Source organism: Capricornis sumatraensis, chromosome 20 (genome assembly GCF_032405125.1).
Source record: "Capricornis sumatraensis isolate serow.1 chromosome 20, serow.2, whole genome shotgun sequence".
NCBI classification, from domain to species: Eukaryota; Metazoa; Chordata; class Mammalia; order Artiodactyla; family Bovidae; genus Capricornis; species Capricornis sumatraensis.
Genome location: NC_091088.1, coordinates 66552300 through 66570833, shown reverse-complemented (window position 1 = coordinate 66570833; position 18534 = coordinate 66552300). Strand labels below are relative to the sequence as shown.

General features: G+C 47.4%; 1 protein-coding gene across 1 annotated transcript; it reads right to left on the bottom strand.

The window, feature by feature from the left end:
* Positions 1–443: 443 nt before the first annotated feature.
* LOC138096303 (cationic amino acid transporter 3-like) lies at positions 444–6339 on the bottom strand. The gene is made up of 12 exons (XM_068992437.1): positions 5970–6339; positions 5236–5394; positions 3139–3313; positions 2821–2933; positions 2436–2658; positions 2164–2267; positions 2044–2085; positions 1840–1942; positions 1441–1637; positions 1080–1246; positions 700–808; positions 444–532 (listed from the first exon to the last, which is right to left on the bottom strand). Exons 1-12 carry the CDS (start codon positions 6337–6339, stop codon positions 444–446), a joined length of 1851 nt encoding a protein of 616 aa, XP_068848538.1.
* Between the last annotated feature and the right edge of the window lie 12195 nt (positions 6340–18534).

Sequence of the window (18534 nt, the reverse complement as noted above, 5' to 3'; positions counted from 1 at the left end):
GACTGTATAGTCCATAGGGTCACAAAGAGTCGGAAACAACTGAGCAACTTTCACTTTCTTGTCACAATACATGGTTACCTGTGTTTCCTTCCCATGTGACAGCTTATGTGTTTTCACTGGAAACAGGCACAAGGAGGCATTGCTTATGTTCAAGTTAATATTTTATTTCTTCCTCTGTTTCCTGGTTACATTTTTGTACATTTTTCATGAAAATTCACTTTTCTGGATGTGTATTATGCTTTTAAATGTTTCCGTCAGCATTTACAGCATTAAAGTCACTTCGTCCACTAGCAATAAATACGCAGCCGTAAATGCATTCCGCCTTCACAGTCCATAGAGGCTCACAGTGCCCCTCGAACCAGCAGATCTTCCAGTGCATGGAGGGATTCCACACAGCATCCATGTCCTGTAGTTAAGACAATTCATCACTAGGGATGTTTCTGTTAAGTCTGAGAAGTGGAGGCTGCTGGCTGTTGATCATTGTTCTCCTCCAGGCTGTGTCGGATCCCATATCCAAAGTATATGGCAAATCCTAGGAGGGAAATGAGACAATGAGAAGGGAAAGTAGGTGCTCTCCTCATTTACAAATACCCAATAGGGCTCCTATCATGGTGTCTGACACAGTTTAGGAGAGAGGTAGTAGGAAGAATATTGGGTTCCATCACTCAAGAAGCCTCTGTAGCCCAGAAAACCACTCACCAATCGCCATCCAGATGCCAAATTGGGTCCAGGTCCGAGTGGTCATCTGTATCATTAAGTAAATATTCACAGAGGTGCTCATCAGGAAGAGGGCAGGCACAGCAGGGACCTGTGAGCAAAGTCAGTTCATTCCTGAACACACCCCAGATGTCTGAAAGGGGGACTCTACCCCATGTGGGCAGGAAGACTCCAGTTCTACTCAGACTGTGTGCTCAGTGCTTAGTGAGACTGAGTTTGTAAACCACTGAGTGTGGATCAGGGAAGAGTTCATTGGTTTCAGCAAATCCCCCCATTGCCTGTACAACAAATGATGTTTAGACCTAAAGCACGCAGACCTCCTTCACTTGAGGTGGACACTTTGGGCACATGAGGTCACCTACCCTGAATGGAAGAGTACTGGGGTTCTGGGGCTGCCTCCAGATGATGACTGTGACCCCAGTGATGAGCAGCAGCAGCAGCACAGCCACTGTTGTGAGCACAGGGTCTCCAGAGAACACCTGGCTGGACCACCAGTACAGGATCAGGCTCAGGATAATCAGCAGAAGCACTGCAAGGGTCAAGGTGGAGAACAGGCTGGCCCCAGAAGACAAAGATGTCAGGACCTCGGGTCACATCCCTCCCCAGGCTGCCCACATCAGGAGGGGCCATCATATCTCCAAGACTCCTCAACTGACAAAATACACACTCCAGTACCATCCTGTCAATTTCAGAATATGACCAAGGAGAAATCCCACTGCTCACCAAGCAGGGAGGCACATCCATAGACAATCCGGCCAGATTTACAGGTGGGGGTGGTCCTGGGAGAGAACCACAGACTCTTTAGAATGCCTGAGATTCCTGCTTCAGGTTCAGATTCCAAAGGACCTCCTTCAGCTTCAGGGTTTGTCTCAGTTTCCTCCTCTGTTTTCTCCTGGCTTCCATTCTGGGCTGGTTGATACCTGAATTAGAAATATTAAAGCAATAGTAGTTAGTAACAGACCCTACTGCTGATCCAACATCAGTCTGTCTAACGCCTCTCTTTCCCCAATCAATGGTAGCAGGACATTAAGGAGGCAGCATGAAGGTGGAAGATGATTCCCTCCCCATCAACCCTTACAAGTCAAAGACCTTCCCCCCAGTCCAGGTGTCGTGGGGTCTCACCTGAGGACAAGGACAGAAAATGTCACCAGGGAGTAAGCGAGAAGGGGCTGAAATGACATGAGGTCCACCAGGTCAGTGAAGTCGAAGAGTAACGCCATGACCGCTGGGATGAGGGGGCAAGGACAGTGGGATAAGAGTGAGAAACCACTGGAAATATGCAAGTTAAGACGCATGATTTTAAAAGGGTGAGTTTTGTCTATTCACCTGCAAGAGTTCCAGGAACCAAGACAGCCATGATGGGGTTTCCTGTGGGTGCAACGGTGTGGACAATGATGCGGGCATCGGTGCGGGCATCAGTGCGGGCATCAGTGCGGGCATCAGTGCGGGCATCGGTGGGGGCAGGGATCCAGGCAAGTCCCTGGAAAAGGAGCCCATCCTCTGCCATTGCATAGGTCAACTGAGCCATGATAAACATGATGCTCAGAAGGCTGGAAGGGAAAATGGGAATGTGTGAGAAGGGGCAGAAGCAGGAGAGACCGGGGCTTTTGCTCCCTGGTCTACCTGGGGAAGATGTCTTTCTGTCTCATCTCTCAGTCCCGAGGGCTGGGGATACCCAAGCGTCTGACAGTAGATGAAGAGAAAACCATGAGACTGACCTGTATAAAAGAATGCAGAGGGTGCCAACAGCCACGACATATTTGGCAGGCTCCCACCCGACATAGACGAAAGCCTGCGGCAAGGGGCTCTCGAGCTGAATCAGGTAGTAGGGCACCATGAGGGTGAGGGCCGCCGAGACACCAAAGCACACCACAAAGCAGATGAAGAAGGAGATGACGACAGCCAAGGGCATGGACCACTGAGGACGGCTGGCTTTGCTCCCTGCAGGAGAAGTATTGGGTCAGTAAACACACCGGGGTGAAATCACCAAACTCACTTTACTCTTCAGCCTTCAAAAGCAGCCTGACCTTCTACTCACCCCCGTGCCCAAGGGCAGCCCATTCTGTTCCCAAACCCCGATGGGACACATGATGCCCATGTTACCTGCACTGACAATGCCAGCAAAACCAACAAATGCGTAGAAACATGTAGCTGCTCCCTGGAGAATTGCATCAAAAGCAAAAGGCACAAACCCTCCAGAACCCAGAAGGCCCAAGCTATGGTGAGAGGAGGAAAGAGGAGGAACGTGAGTGAGGCGTGTTCGGCCACCTCTACTGGGCTCCTCCCTTAGTACCACAGGTCCTGGGCTCCAGGGACCCCCATGCTTGGACCATCACCCCAGGTCTCATTAGTTCCCACCATGTTCCCAACTCTGCACACCATACACACACGCATTACTACAACCAAGGGTACCCTCCTAACCTGTAGGCGTCACCAGATCCAGCTGCAGCCAATTGGCAGCCCTGTTCTGTGAGCTTCCAGTTGTGCAAGTCTCCCTTAATGAAGCCAGAGATGATGAAGCTGAGAACCAAAATGTTCAAGCCTGTGAACACTTTGTAAATCAGGGTTGACTCATAAACTCTCAGAGCCAGGAGTCCTGTGGGAAAAATGGAAAATGAGACAACAAAATAACTAAATCCAGGACTCCCCTGGTGGTCCATTGGTTAAGACTCTGGGCTTCCACTACAGGGAGCATAGGTTCAATCCCTGGTCTGGGAAGTTCCCCATGCATTGCAGTGAGGCTAGAGAAATAAGTAACTAAATGCAGAGAGACAGAAAGCAGACTAGTGGCTGCCCAGGACTGGTGGTTGGTGGTTGTGGACAGACGGCAGTGACTGCTCAGTGGGTACAGGGTTTCCTTTTGCTGTGATGAAAATGTTTGGTACTGGATGGGGTGGTGGTTTCACATCACTGCGAATGTACTAAGTGCCGCTGAATTGGACACCTGCAGATGGATATTTTCTTACTGTGACCATCATCTCACAATATCCATGTCTATCAGATCATCTTAAACTTTTACAATGCTGTATGTCAGCTATTGTTGCGGTTCAGTTGCTCAGTCATGTCTGATTCTTTGCGACCCCATGGACTGCAGCACGCCAGTCCCACAGTTTGCTCAAACTATCTCCCACAGTTTGCTCAAACTCATGTCCATTGAGTTGGTGATGCCATCCAGCCATCTCATCCTCTGTCGTCCCCTTCCCCTCCTGCCCTCAGTCTTTCTCAACATCAGGGTCTTTTCCAATGAGTCAGTTTTTCTCATCAGGTGGCCAAAGTATTGTAGCTTCTGTTTCAGCATCAGTTCTTTCAATGAATATTCAGAAATGATTTCCTTTATGATAGACTGATTGGATCTCCTTGCAGCCCAAGAGATTCTCAAGAATCTTCTCCAGCACTACAATCAAAAGCCTCAGTTCTTTGGTACTTGGCCTTCTTTATGATCCAACTCACATCTGTACAAGACTACTGGAAAAACCAGAGCTTTGACTAGACAGACTTTTGTCAGCAGTGATGCCTCTGCTTTTTAATATACTTTCTAGGTTTGTCATAGCTTTCCTTCCAAGGAGCAAGTGCCTTTTAATTTCATGGCTGCAGTCCCATCTGCAGTGATTTGGTAGCCCAAGAAAATAAAGCCTCTCACTGTTTCCATTTTTTTCCCCATCTATTTGCCATGAAGTGAATTATATCTTCCCTTGTAGCTCAGTCAGTAAAGAATCTGCCTGCAGTGCAGGAGACCCGGGTTTGATCCCTGGGTTGGGAAGATCCCCTGGCGAAGGAAATGGCAACCCACTCCAGTATCCTTGCCTGGAAAATCTCACGGACAGGGGAGCCTGATGGGCTGCAGTCCATGGGAAAGAGGTGGGCACGACTGAGCGACTAACACTTACTTAAAGCTGGGAAAAACAATAAAATGGTTAAATTTACATGAATTTCCTCTCAGTTAAACACACACACACACACACACACAGAGCTTTGATCTCAGTATAGAGGAAGAAACTTGTTGTTCTAGGTAAATGATTCCCAGCTGGGGTGATTTTGTGCTCCAAGGGACACTGGCCCTGCCTGTTGACATCCCATTGTCACACTTTGGGGGTTGGGTGTCACTGGTACCTAGTACATAAAGATCATAGATGCTACTCAACATCCAAGAAAGACTTTTTTGGGGGGTACCCCACTTGACATGTGGGATCTTAGTTCTCTGACCAAGGATTGAGCCCAAAACTTCATCAGTGAAAGCATAGTGTCCTAACCAATTGGACAACCAGGGAATTCCCCCAACAACAATTTTTTTAAAAAACAGAAAATGCACAGGACAGCACCCCCCCACCTAAGAATGATCCAACCTAAATTACCAATTGTCCAAGGGTAGGAAAAAATGCTCTCTGTCTTGCCTTCCTCTCTTTCTTATTCCAAACCATTTTCCCAGTCCTAATTCCCCACCCTCTGCCTTCGAGCCTTCCCCAGGCCAGCCCCCCCTCCATACCTGCTCTTCCCTTTCTGTCTCTGGTCTCCTCTCACCTGTGAGCAGCAGCACCAGGCCCAGGGCAAGAAAGTCTGGAAACGAGGCCAGGAAGGAGGGCATTGGCAGAGAGAAAGTTCCCCCTAATGCCTCAGAGATGTGGTTCCCAATCAGGCTGTCAAAGGTGGAGCTCCAGGCCCGGGCTATACAGGCAGTGGCTGCAGCAACAGAAGGAGGAAAGTTTACAAGCAGACAGAACTTGAACCCCTATTATGCGCCGTGTGAGATATTTGGGGCAGGAGGTGAGCAAAAAACACCTGATCTCAAAGAGTTTCTCGTGGGGCGGACAGGGGAGACCCAGGTGATTCACAAAAAGGCCAACTATTTGATATGCTAGGAGATAGAAGTGATGGAAAACAAAGAAACACAGGTAAATGCGAGTAGGAGGGACTGGATCAGAGTTGAATTGTTAAGTTGAGGCGTAAGGGAAAATCCAGGAAGGTAACAGCTGAGCAAAGACTTCACTGTGGTCAGGGGATGAGCCTAGGGGCTTGCCGCCCTCTCACCCGCTCCCTCCAGTTCCCTTTCCTCTGGTTTCTCAGTCCATCACTTAAGGAAAGCAGGATAGACCTGCGTGCAATGAGGTTGTGCAGTTTTCCCGCCACCGTTCCCCTTCTCCCAACAATGCCCTGAAGGTGGATAACAGGGTTCTGATGAACGAGTGAAGCCCCCACTCATCTCTCCTACTTTCTGCATCTTAAGGCCCGCTTCTCCCCGCTCCCCGTCGTCTCACCGATAATTAAATACAGTAAGAGGTTCCAGCCGCTGATGAAGGCGTACAGTTGTCCCATTGTGACATAGATGATGAAATACACAGTACCAGGTCTTTCTACTCCAGCTGCCAACTCAACATAGCAGAGCCCAGACAACACAGTAGTCAGGCCGGCCACCAGTAAGAAAAGGATGATTGCTGGTCCAGCTACGTATTTGGCCACTCCCCCAATCAGGATGTATATGCCAGCTCCCAACATGTTGTCCAAACCTATCACCACCAGGTCCAGGGTGTTCGGAGGACGGGTCTCAGAACTCTCAGGTTCCTCCCGGAACTGTGGCTTCCTGCGGACCAGCTTCTGACCAAACTGGTGTAGATACTGACCCAGCATCGTAGACATAGTTGAGGGGGCTACGGTCTGCTGAGAAAGCAAGACACGAAGTTATCAAGAAGGTCCATCTGCCCTTGACCCTGGAAGCTCAATTCCGCAGAGGAATGGAGTGATGGGGAGCAGGTGGTAAAATGACACATTTGGCAAGTTCTCTTTGTGTGAACTTGGTTTCTTCAAACATAAAGAATATGTTTAATGTTTCAAGATTACTCGAAGATTTGCTTGAAGAGAAGTGAGGGGTGAGAGAATATGTCTTCCCAAATGTGCCACTTTGGCTCAGGGATTCTTTATGAGCTAAAGGTAATTAAGACCCAGAAGGCTTGGAGAAAGCTTCCTGTCACTCCCTTGTCTGCGTGTGTCAGTTGCTCAGTCACGTCTTTGCAACCCCTCTGACTCCTCTGTCCATGGGGTTCTCCAGGCAAGAATACTGGAGTGGGTTGCCATGCCCTCCTCCAGGGGATCGTCCTAACCCAGGGATTGAACCCAGATCTCCTGCATTGCAGGCAGATTCTTTACCATCTGAGCCACCCTTAAGCCACTCGCCAATATACAAATATTGTATGATTCCACTTCCATGAAGTATTGAGAGGAGTCAGAGCCACAGAGACAGAAAGTAGAATGGTGGTTTGCCAGGGGCTGGGGTTAAGGGGGAAATGGGGAAGTATTGTCAAATGGGGCACAGTTTCCATTTTACAAGATACAAAAGAGCTCTTCAGATTGGCTGGACAGCATTGTAAATATACTTAACATTACTGAACCGTGCACTAAAAATGATGTAGATGGGAATTCTCTGGCAGTCCAGTGGCTTGGAGTGAGAACTTTCACTGCCCTGGACCTGCATTTGATCTCTGGTGGGGAAACCAAGATCCTGTGAACCATATGGGTGTTGGGGCTGAATTTTTGAAAGAACGGTTATGATGGTAAATATTATGTTATGTATATTTTACTACCTTTTTGCTGTTGTTGTTGCCAATGATAAATAATAGAGACCAGCTTCAAAGTGTTGCTGGGTGTAACAAACCCTACAGTGATTTAATATAAATCAACATAGCATTAACTTGAGCAAACTCAGGTGATGGTGAAGGACAGGGAAGCCTGGTGTGCCACAGTCCATAGGGTCACGAAGAGACGGACATGACTGAGTGACTGAGCAACAACCTACCATCATCCCCTACAGACACCAGCATCTGCTGACATGCAAGTCCTTCACAGTTCCCTCGTATCAGCAGATAAGGAGATCATAGATTCAAAAGGTGGATGATATACAAGAGACTGAAGTGGGTGGTCCACATATTATAGGCCCTGTATAAGAACAATCTTCACTATTGTTTGAGCACAATTACCACACCCACCCAAAAAAAAGAGTGATAAATAGCCTGCCTGCCAATGTAGGAGACGTAGGAGATGCTGGTTTGATCCCTGGGTTGGGAAGATCCCCTGGAGGAGGAAATGGCAACCTACTCCAGTATTCTTGCCTGGAGAATCCCATGGACAGAGGAGCCTGGCGGGCTACAGTCCATAGGGTCGCAAAGAGTCAGACAGGCTGAAGTGACTTAGCACACACGCAAGAACCTCCAGGCACTGATCCAACCTCCCTTCCCGCTGCCCCCCACCCCACCACTGATTCTCACACAAAACACAAGAGCTCCCAGCTCCTGTTTTCATCTGTAAAATGGGTCTCTCTACCCTCAGGCTGGAGCCGGGCTGACCCCGCACACTCTGGGGTTGCAGAAGTCTCTTTAGGAGGATGTGAACTCAGCGCCGAGTCTCCCACAGAAGAGGGTGACCCAAGACTTACTGGATCCTTGGAGCAGAGCCTGGAGCACTGGGTCAGTCACGGAGGCTGAGGGTAATCGTGTGGGGCTGGAGCTGAGACATCTCCAAGAACCGAAGCAGGAAGTCCTGAGCACAGCAGACAGCCCTCACCCCTGGGTCGATGGGGTGGAGATGGGGCTGGGCGGGCGGGGACCATCTGCTGTGTTGCTATCAGCCCTGACTCCTCTGTAGTTACCCTCGGAGGAGGTTCTGAGAGGGTTTTCTTTTTTTTTTAGTAGTTAAGATGATTTTTTATTAATTAGGTTATTGATTGGTGTGCTTGGTCTTTGTGGCTGTGCGCAGGGCTTTCTCTAGTTGCAGCGAGTGGGGGCTACTCTGTGGCGGTGCAGGACCTTCTCATGGCTGCGACTTCTCTTGTTGCGGAGCACCGGCTCTGGGGCGGGCGGGCTGCACTAGCTGTGCCTTGTGGCCTCAGTAGTCCTGGCTCTAAGAACGGGCTCAGGAATGCAGGGCACAGGTTTAGTTGCTCCACACCATGTTGAATCTTCCTGGATCAGGGACCAAACCTGAGTCTGTTGCATTGACGAGCAGATTCTCTACCACCAGGGAAGGCCCTGAGCTGTTTTCTTTGTTGTAGTAAAGTACACACAACAAAATTTACCATTTAATTCATGTTAAGTGTGCAGTTCAATCATGTTTTGTGTGTGTGTGTGCTAAGTCACTTGAGTCGTGTCTGACTCTTTGCAACCCCGCAAGGCTCCTCTGCCCGTGGGAGTCTCCAGGCAAGAATACTGGAGTGGGTTGCCATTTCCTCCTCAAGGGGATCTTCCCAACCCAGGGATTGAATCCAGGTCTCCTACATGTCTTGCATGGGCACCCGGATTCTTTACCACTAGTGCCACTTGGAAAGCCCCTCAGTCATGTCAGGTATATTCATATTTTGTGCAACCAAATTCCAGAACATTTTTCATCTGGCAACGCTGACTCTCTGTTCCTATTAAACAATAATTCCTTCTTTTTCCTTTTCCGGTTCCTGGTAATCACCATTCTACTTTCTGTCTCTGTGAATCTGATGACTCTGGAGACTTCACTTAAACGGAATCACACAATAGTTCTCAAGTCTAGTCACGCTTATTTTACTGCGTATGATATCTGCAAGCTGCATCCATCATGTGTTAGAATTCCCTTCCTTTCTAGTGCTGAGTAATACTCTATTATTGGTACATATCACATTGGCTTTTCCATTCTTTGGTCAGTGGGCACTTGGGTTGCCTTCATGTTTTAATTATTGTGAAAAATGCTGCTGTGATCATGGGTGTACTCTCAGTTCTTTTTGGTATATCCTCAGAGGTAGAATTGCTAGAGCAGAAAGTTCTAAGATTTTTATCTGCTTGTGATGGAGAAAATGTTCACATATTGAGGTATGGGAAAGTCATTTTGCTTATACATGGTTCATCTTGAACTGTGTGTGAACTAAACCAGCCTGTCTAACCCCCACAGCTCATCTGCTTTAACCATTGAGGTAAAAAGCATCTGGTTTGAAGATAAGAATGAGCATCTCCATTCTCATGGAGTCCATGTTAACAGTCCCTCCAAGATAAGGTTCCCTTCCCGGACACCAGGGCCCTGCTGTCTCACTGTCTACATACTAAGTCTGTTTCTTTTTGAAACTTGAAGGAATACACCCTGTCGTGTGTAATGTATGTTCTCTGTTGGATGGGGCATAAGACTGTGCCGGAAACCATGCTTCAGTGGGACAGTTCTGAGAATTCCCTGGCAGTACTCTGGGTGTTCACTGCAGTGGGCATGGGTTCGATCCCTGGTTTGAACTAAGGACCCTGAACACTCCCCTCCTCCCACATGCCATGCAGCAGGGCCAAAAAAGAGAAGAAAACCGGATCAGTTCTTCAGAGTTACTTAAGAGGCTGCCTCCTAGGCTATAGCGCTCAGCTTGGCTCAAGTAAAACTCTTTTATTCCTTTTAGATTGTTAATTGAGTCTTTCCATGGACACTTGAACTCATTTGATCATAAAGGACCATGAGACATGTGAGCTATAAGACTTGGGACCCGACTTACAACCCTGCTCCCTCCCAGTCCTCTTGCTGGACTCCCCACTGTCTGCACATGACCTGAGACACTCCAGTGCGGGGGGGACACACAAGCCCAGCTGGACCCCAACCAGGAGAAGGGGAACTTAAGGACTCTGATGTTAATTCAAGTAACAAACATGGAACCAGCATCTCACGTGCACCCAGCCTTGCACAAAGGATGGAAGAGGGTAAAGGGGGTGTGACTTGGTCTGCTTCTTCAGGGAGCTCTGTTTGCTGGGAGAGCTGAGCACAGAGACGGAGAAGGAAAACGATGCAAGAGATCAGGAGCCCTGCTCCTCCTGGAAGGAAAACCCGAGAGTGAGAGGGGAATGTTGCAGCTTTGGAGGATGCTAGTGAAGTGTTGACTAGATTCTGACCCGAGTCAAGTGACCCATGTGCGAAAACCCTGGACACAAAGCAGCGAAAGGAGACCAAAATGCAGCACTTGATGGACTCTCACATCTGCTTCTTTTTTTAACATTGAAGTATAGTTGATATACAATATTGTATGTTAAAAAAAAAAAAAAAAACAGCCACACAAGATGAAAGTGGCTTAACCTATTTCAGAGAGTTTTAGTTGGTTGAGTGAGGATGCACTTGAACCCCCAAAGCTGGTTTAAAAAAAAAATCTAGTGTTAGTCGTTCAGTCGTGTCTGACTCTTTGTGAGTCCACGGACTATGGCCCGCCAGGGTCCTCTGTCCATGGGATTCTCCAGGCAAGAATACCAGAGTGGGTTGCCATTTCCTTCTCCAGGGGATCTTCCCAAACCCTGTGTTTGAACCAGGGTCTCCTGCATTGCAGGCGGAGTCTTGACCGTCTGAGCCACTTCTGTGTTTCTTGTTGGCTGGGCAGGGTCTTCGTGCTGCGGTAGCTTTCTCCATCTGCAGTGATGGGGCGGCTGCTCTCTAGCCACGGTGCTCAGGCTTCTCTTGCTGGGGAGTGCGGATCCTAGGGTCACAGGCTTCAGCTGTGGCACAGGGGCTCTAGAGCACAGGCTCAGTAGTCAGGAGGATTACTTTAAAAGAAGACCTTGGAGATGCAAGGGAGGCAGAAAGAAGCCTTCTCGGAGCCTCCCTTATCAGACTCAAAGCAGAAAGTTCTGGTAAGTACAGCTGCCAGAAAGTCCCTCTCTGAGGAGAGGGTGTGCCCAACGGCTCCCAAGAGCCCAATGGTGAGTAAAACTAGGACAATAATTGTGGAGACAGTGGGGGAAGGAGAGGGTGGGAGGCATTGAGAGAGTAGCATGGAGACATACACGTGACCATGTGTAAAGCAGATGGCCAGTGGAAACTTGCCATATGACACAGGGAGCTCAGACCTGATGCTCTGTGACACCTAGAGGGGTGGGATAGGGTGGGAGGTGGGAGGGAGGTTCAAGAGGGAGGGGACACAGGTCTACCCAGGGCTGATTCATGAAGATATATGGCAGAAACCAATACAAAGTTGTAAGGCAATTATCCTCCAATTAAAAACAGAGACATTTACTTTTTTTTTTTTTTTTAAATTTTGCTCTCTGGGAGTTTTCTAGCCTGAAGAAGCTGGAAAGACCACTCACACCTGCAGAGACAAATATTATTACAAAGCGTCTCATCTGTGATTTCTTGATTTATTTGTCTTTCCCAGAGAAACGCATTTGTTCTTCCCATAAAAGCCTTTTCTCCCTACACCCCTCTACTGAGTTAGGTACAGAAGCCTGTAGCTTTAATCATTTAGCAAGTCATACTTTTGTTGTCTCCTGTATATAATCCTTCCTCCTGGTAATTTGTTTTTTCTGTCTTTTTTGCAGACCTCGGCCAAAAAACCTAAGAGGATAAAGGGGGGAAGTGTTTCTGTTCCAAGAGCAGCAAAGTTTAACTGTTTCCACAATATGATGTTGCTGCTGCATAAAATGTGTGGCCAGGTAAAGGAAGCAGTGGACGGCGTTCAGGCATTTAACGTTGCCATAGAGACGACTATGTGCCAGGAACTAAAATAGGCATCAGAGACTTAGAAGGAAAGAGCACCACTCCCCACTTTAACAACAAGGGGCATTGGAGACAGTTTATCTGGAATCTATTTTACACACCTTTTTTTTTTTTTAAATTTTTAATTGGAGGATAATTGCTTTACAATGGCTTATTGGTTTCCGCCATACATCGCCATGAATCAGCCATAGGTACACGTATGTCCCCTCCCTCTTGGGCCTCCTCTCCTACCTCCCACCCCATCCACCCCTCTAGGTTGTCACAGAGCACTGGGTCTGAGCTCCCTGGGTTGTAGAGCAACTTCCCATTAGTGATCTGTTTTACACCTGGTAATGGAAATGTTCCCATGCTCCTCTCTCAGTTTGTCCCACCCTCTCCTTCCCCCACTGTGCCCACAAGTCTCTTCTCTATGTCTGCATCTCTATTGCTGCCCTACAGATAGGTTCATCAGTACCACCATCTTTCTAGATTCCATGCATATGCGTTAATGTAGAATATTTGTTCTTTTTTCAACTTACTTCACTCTGTATTAAAGGTTCTACATCCATCCACCTCATTAGAACTGAGTCAAATGCGTTCCTGTTTATGGCTGTGGGTCATACCATTTAACTGGTATAAATACTGGACCATTCTTCTGCCCTGGGGAATTGTCAACATTCTGGTTTTGGCTGATTGTGTTTTCTGTGGAAATGTGAATCTATCCCTTATATTCATGATGAGCTGTAGTTGATCTAGAGGCTTGATGACTTTCTGGTTCAGCTTTTCATCAGGACTGTGCTCCAGGCGGTGTTCTGTGTTGCCTGTTACAGCACACTGGGTAACATGGGATACCTGATTGTCCCCCAGCGGTAAGGGAAGAACAGCAATCAGGTGATGTCAGCCTCTTCCATCGGAGTTTCACCCAACAGTTTCACTCTCCATTGTTTCCCAGCCTGTATTTCAGTAGACCTGGCAAGATGGTGGACATGCAGAATTTTCCTGTTCATCTTCTATTTTTAAGTTCATTTAGCAACTTTGCGGCTCAGTGTCTTGACCTCCATCCCCCCTTCTCTCCACTGCAGCTGCTCATCCCCACAAACAGTCCTCTACTTCATGATTACCAATGTCTTCCATGTCCATAATCTCAGTTTCAAGCATTATTTTCTTCAGAAACACCTTTTTGTTTTTACTTCTCTAGTTTCACTTCCTATCTTTTAGTTCCACCCAGCCATAACCATTCATCAACCAACCATTACTTCCCACCCTCTTTCCTCACTTCTGGCAATGCAGGGTTTTTATTTTTCCAACTAAAGAACTTTCCTCATCACCTCTATTATGTAATTGTAAGAGTCTGTGACAGAAAAGTAAAGTGCTTATTACAGTGTGATATATGTCTCAGTAAAGCTGGAGGGAAAGATGAAAATGACCATTTCTCTTCCTCAGTAAAATAATCCATTTTATCTGTTATTATTCTCTTTTTCTTAAATTCTCCTTCATCTGATATTAATATGGCTATGCATCTTTCTTGTGTTACTGTTTGCACAGTGTATCTCTTCCTTTCCTTCTGCTTCCAACCCGTCTGCTTTCTCACATTTAAAATGCAATTCTTTTTTAAGATTTGCATTTATGTTTTTTTTTCTTACTTTTTGGCCACACTGCACAGTTTACAGGATCTTAGTTCCCCAACCAAGGAATGAACCCTGGCCATCCATGGCCGTGAAAGTGCTGCGTCCTAAATCCTGGACCTCCAGGGAATTCCCTAAAGTGCAACTCTTTTTTTTTTTTTTTTTTAAAGATTTTAAAAATATTTGTAAAGTCTTTATTGCTTCTGCTTTATGTTTTGGTTTTTTGGCCGTGAGGCATATGGGATCCTAGTCCCATGACCAGGGATTGAACCTGCACCCCCTGCATTAAAAGGCAAGTCTTAATCACTGGACTGCCAGGGAAACCCCCTGAAGTACAACTCTTTTCACAATATATGGTTACCTGTGTTTCCTTCCCACGTGACAAGCTATGTGTTTTCACTGGAAACAGGCACAAGAAGGAACTGCTTATGTTCAAGTTAACATTTTATTTCTTCCTCTGGTTTCTGGTTACATTTTTCTACATTTTTCATGAAAATCCTCTTTTCTGGATGTGTATTATGCTTTCAAATGTTTCCTTCAGCATTTGCAGCATTAAAGTCACTTTGTCCACTAGCAATAAATACACGGCTGTAAATGCGTTCTGCCTTCACAGTCCATAGAGGCTCACAATGCCCTTCGAACCAACAGATCCTCCAGGGCATGGAGGGATTCCACACAGCATCTCTCTCCTGTGGTTAAGATGACTCAGCACCAGCGATGTTTTTGTCCAGCATTTGGGAAGTGGAGGCTGGTGTGTTGCTCAGTGTTCTCCTGCATGTTGTATCGGATCCCATGTACCAAGTATATGGTAAATCCTAGTAGGGAAATGAGACAGCGAGAAGTAAAAGCAGGCGCTCTCCTCACTTATAAATACCCAATAGGCCTCCTATTATGGCAGCTGCCACAGTTTAGGGGAGAGGTGGTAGGAAGAGGACTGGGTTCAGTCACCCAAGAGGCCTCTTAACTCCAGAAAGTCACTTACCAATCCCCATCCAGATGCCAAATAGGACCCAGGTCCAAGTGCTCATGCACACCATCAGGTAAACGTTCACAAAGATGCTCACCAGTGGGAGGAAAGGCAGAGTAGGGACCTGTGGGCAGAGTCAGGTCATCCCTGAACACACCCTAGACATCTGAAAGGGAGACCCTATCCCATGTGGGAGGGACAAGTTCAGAGCAGTTCAGGCTGTGTGTTCAGTGCCTACTTAGATCGTGTATGTAAAGCACTGAGTGTGGATCAGGGAAGGGTCCATAGGTTTCAGCAACTCCCCTTCCTCCCTGCTCCAGCAAAGGAAGCTTAGACCTAAAGCACGCAGACCTCCTTCACTCAAGGAGGACACTTTAGGGCATGAGGTCACCTACCTTGAAGTGAAGAGCAGTGGGGTCCTGGGGCTGCCTCGAGATGATGGCCGTGACCCCAGTGATGAGCAGCAGCAGCAGCACTGCCACTGTTGTGAGCACGGGGTCTCCAGAGAACACCTGGCTGGGCCTCTGGGCCAGGATCAGGCTCAGGATGGTCAGCAGGAGAACTGCAAGGGTCAAGGTGGAGGAGAACAGGCTGGACCCAGAAGCCAAAGATGTCAGGACCTCGGGTCACACCCCTCCCCAGGCTGCCCACATTAGGAAGGGCCATCATATCTCCAAGACACCTCAACTGACAAATATACACTCCTACCCATCCTGGAAATTTCAGAATACCACCAAAGAGAAGTCCCACTGCTCACCAAGCAGGAAGGCACATCCATAGACAATCTGGCCAGATTTCCAGGTGGGGATGGTGCTGGGAAGGAACCACAGACTCTTTAGAATACTTAAGGTGCTGGCTTCAAGTACAGAGTCCAAAGACCTTTCTTTGACTACAAGCTCCATCTCAGTTTCTTCCTCTGTTTTTTGGTTCTTGCTTTAATTCTGGTCTGAGTGATACCTGAATTAGAGGTATGATGGCAACATGAACAGCAATCCCTTCTCACCCAACATCACACAGCCGAATCCATCTCTTTTTTCACAAAAGCAGAGGAGAATATCTAGAAGGCAGCATGAAGGCAGAGAGGATTAGCCCCCATCAACCCCCACAAGTCAAAGACCCCCAGTCAGGGTGGAGTGGAGTCTCCCCTGAGCACAAGGACAGAAAAATCGACCACCAAGTTAGCAAACGGGACCGAAGTGACATGAGATCCATCAAATCACTGAAATGGAAGAGTAGCACCAAGACCCCTAGAGGGAGGACATGAACAAGGTGGGGGGATGGAGTGAGAAGCAGCTGGAAACATGCAAGCCAAGGAACATAATCCAAAGGGAGTGGTTTTGTTTATCTACCTGCAAGGTTTCCAGAAATCATGATGACCCTGATGTGGGTACATGTACAGGCGTTGACTTGGGCAAGAAATCGGAAAAGGAGCCCGTCCTCTGCCATTGTATAGATCAACCAAGACATGGCGAATCAGTGTTCAGGAGTCTGGAAAAGAAAACAGAGAGGGGTGAGAATGTGCAGAAGGAGGAGAGACCATGGCATCGGCTCCCTCGTCTACATGGGGTAAGGTGTCTTTCTCTCTTGTCTCTCAATCCCAAGGGCTGGGATACCCGAGCATCTGACAGTCAATGAGGAGAAAACCAAGACACTGACCTGGATGAAAGAGCACAGAGGATGCCAACAGCCACGACATATCTGGCAGGGCCCCACCCAACATGGAGAAAAGCCTGTAGAATGGGGCTGTCAGGGTGAATTTGGTAGTAGGGCACCATGAGGGTGAGAGCTGCTGAGACACCAAAATACACCACAAAGCAGATCAAGACTGAGACCACGATGCTGATGGGGATGGACTGCTGAGGATTTGGGGCTTTTTCCCCTGCAGGATTAGAGGAAATACTGGGTCAGGAAACACATCAGAGTGAAAGCACAAAATCCCCTTTCCTGTTGACTTCCAAAAGAAACCCCTATGGACATGTCAGCCCAATCCGTGCTCACACCCTGGATGGGAAACACAGTGACCGTGTTACCTTAGTGACAATGGAATAAAAACCAATAAACATGTAGAAACATAAAGCTGCTCCTCGGAGAATCCCATCAAAGCCAAAAGGCACAAACCCTCCAGAACCCAGAGGGTCGAAGCTATCATGAGAGAAGAAGCAAGAAAGAACGTGGGTAAGGTGTGTTCAGCCAGGTATACTGGACTCCTCCCTTACTATGACAAGTCCTGGGCCCCAAGAGCCCTTCCTCCTGGATACATTAGGCCAGGTCTCTGTAGGTTAGTTTCTCAGTTGTGTCCAACTTCAAACTCATGGACTGTAGCCCAACAGGCTTCTCTTTGCATGGGATATTCCAGGCAAGAATACTAGAGTGGGGAGCCATTCCCTTCTCCAGGGGATCAGGAAGACCCAGGAATTGAACCTTGGTTTCCTGCATTGCTGGAGAAGGCAATGGCATCCCACTCCAATACTCTTGCCTGGAAAATCACATGGATGGAGGAGCCTGGTGGGCTGCAGTCCATGGGATCGCTAAGAGTCGGACACAACTGAGCAACTTCACTTTCACTTTTCACTTCCATGCATTGGAGAAGGAAATGGCAACCCACTCCAGTGTTCTTGCCTGGAGAATATCAGGGACGGGGACCCTGGTGGGCTGCCGTCTAGGGGGTTGCACAGAGTCAGACACGACTGAAGCAACTTAGCAGCAGCAGCAGCTCCTGCATTGCAGGTGGATTCTTTACTGTCTGAGCCACCAGAGAAGCCCGAGATCTCTTCAACCCCCAGATTCCCAGCTTCAGCATCTGGAAGTTCTCGTTTCAGGTACCTTTGAAGCCTAGCTTGGAGAATTTAGAGCGTTACTTTGCTAGCGTGTGTATGAGTGTAATTATGCGGTAGCTTGAACATTCCTTGGAAATGCCTTTCTTTGATATTGGAATGAAAATTTATCTTTTCCTATCCTGTGGTCATTGCTGAGTTTTCCAAATTTGCTGGCATACTAAGTGCAGCACTTTCACAGTCGTGAATAAGACTATCCCCAAAAAAAGGAAATGCAAAAAGGCAAAATTGTTGTCTGAGGAGGCCTTAGAAATAACTTAGAAAAGGAGAAAAGGAAAGATAATATCCATCTGAATGCAGAGTTCCAAAGAATAGCAAGGAGCGATTAGAAAGCCTTCCTAAGTGATCAATGCAAAGAAATAGAGGAAAACAATAGAATGGGAAAGACTAGAGATCTCTCCAAGAAAACTAGAGATACCAAGGGAACATTTCATGCAAAAATGGGTGGGCACAATAAAGGACAGAAACAGTATGGACCTAACAGAAGCAGAAGATATTACGAAGAGGTGACAAAAATACACAGAAGAACTGTACAAAAAAGATCATAATGACCCAGATAACCACGACGGTGTGATCACTCACCTAGAGCCAGACATCCTGGAAGTGAAGTGAAGTGGGCCTTAGGAGTCATCACTACGAACAAAGCTGGTAGAGGTGATGGAATTCCAGCTGAGCTATTTCTCCTTCACCAATTCTGGGAAATTACCCTTCTCCTCTCTGTGTTGATGAATCTGACCACTCCAGATACTCCATTTAAATGGGATCACAGAATATTTGTCCTTTCCTGTCAGGTTTATTTCACTTAGAAGAATGAGTTCATGAGGTTCCTTCATGTTGCAGTATGTGTTAGGATCCCCTTCCTTTGTAATGATGAAGAATACTCTATTATTTGTGCTTGCCACGTCAGTTCATCTATTTCTCAGTCAGTGGGCACATGGATTGCTCTCGTGCTTTAGTT

Bases quoted from the DNA above. Each gene is read 5' to 3' on its own strand.
- LOC138096303 (XM_068992437.1), bottom strand. From the start codon at position 6,339: ATGCTGGGTCAGTATCTACACCAGTTTGGTCAGAAGCTGGTCCGCAGG. The intron at 5,395-5,969 runs GTGAGACGACGG...CTGTTGCTGCAG, and splicing joins CTTACTGTATTTAATTATCG to CCACTGCCTGTATAGCCCGG. The intron at 2,659-2,820 runs GTAACATGGGCA...CTTCTCCTGCAG, and splicing joins TGCTGGCATTGTCAGTGCAG to GGAGCAAAGCCAGCCGTCCT.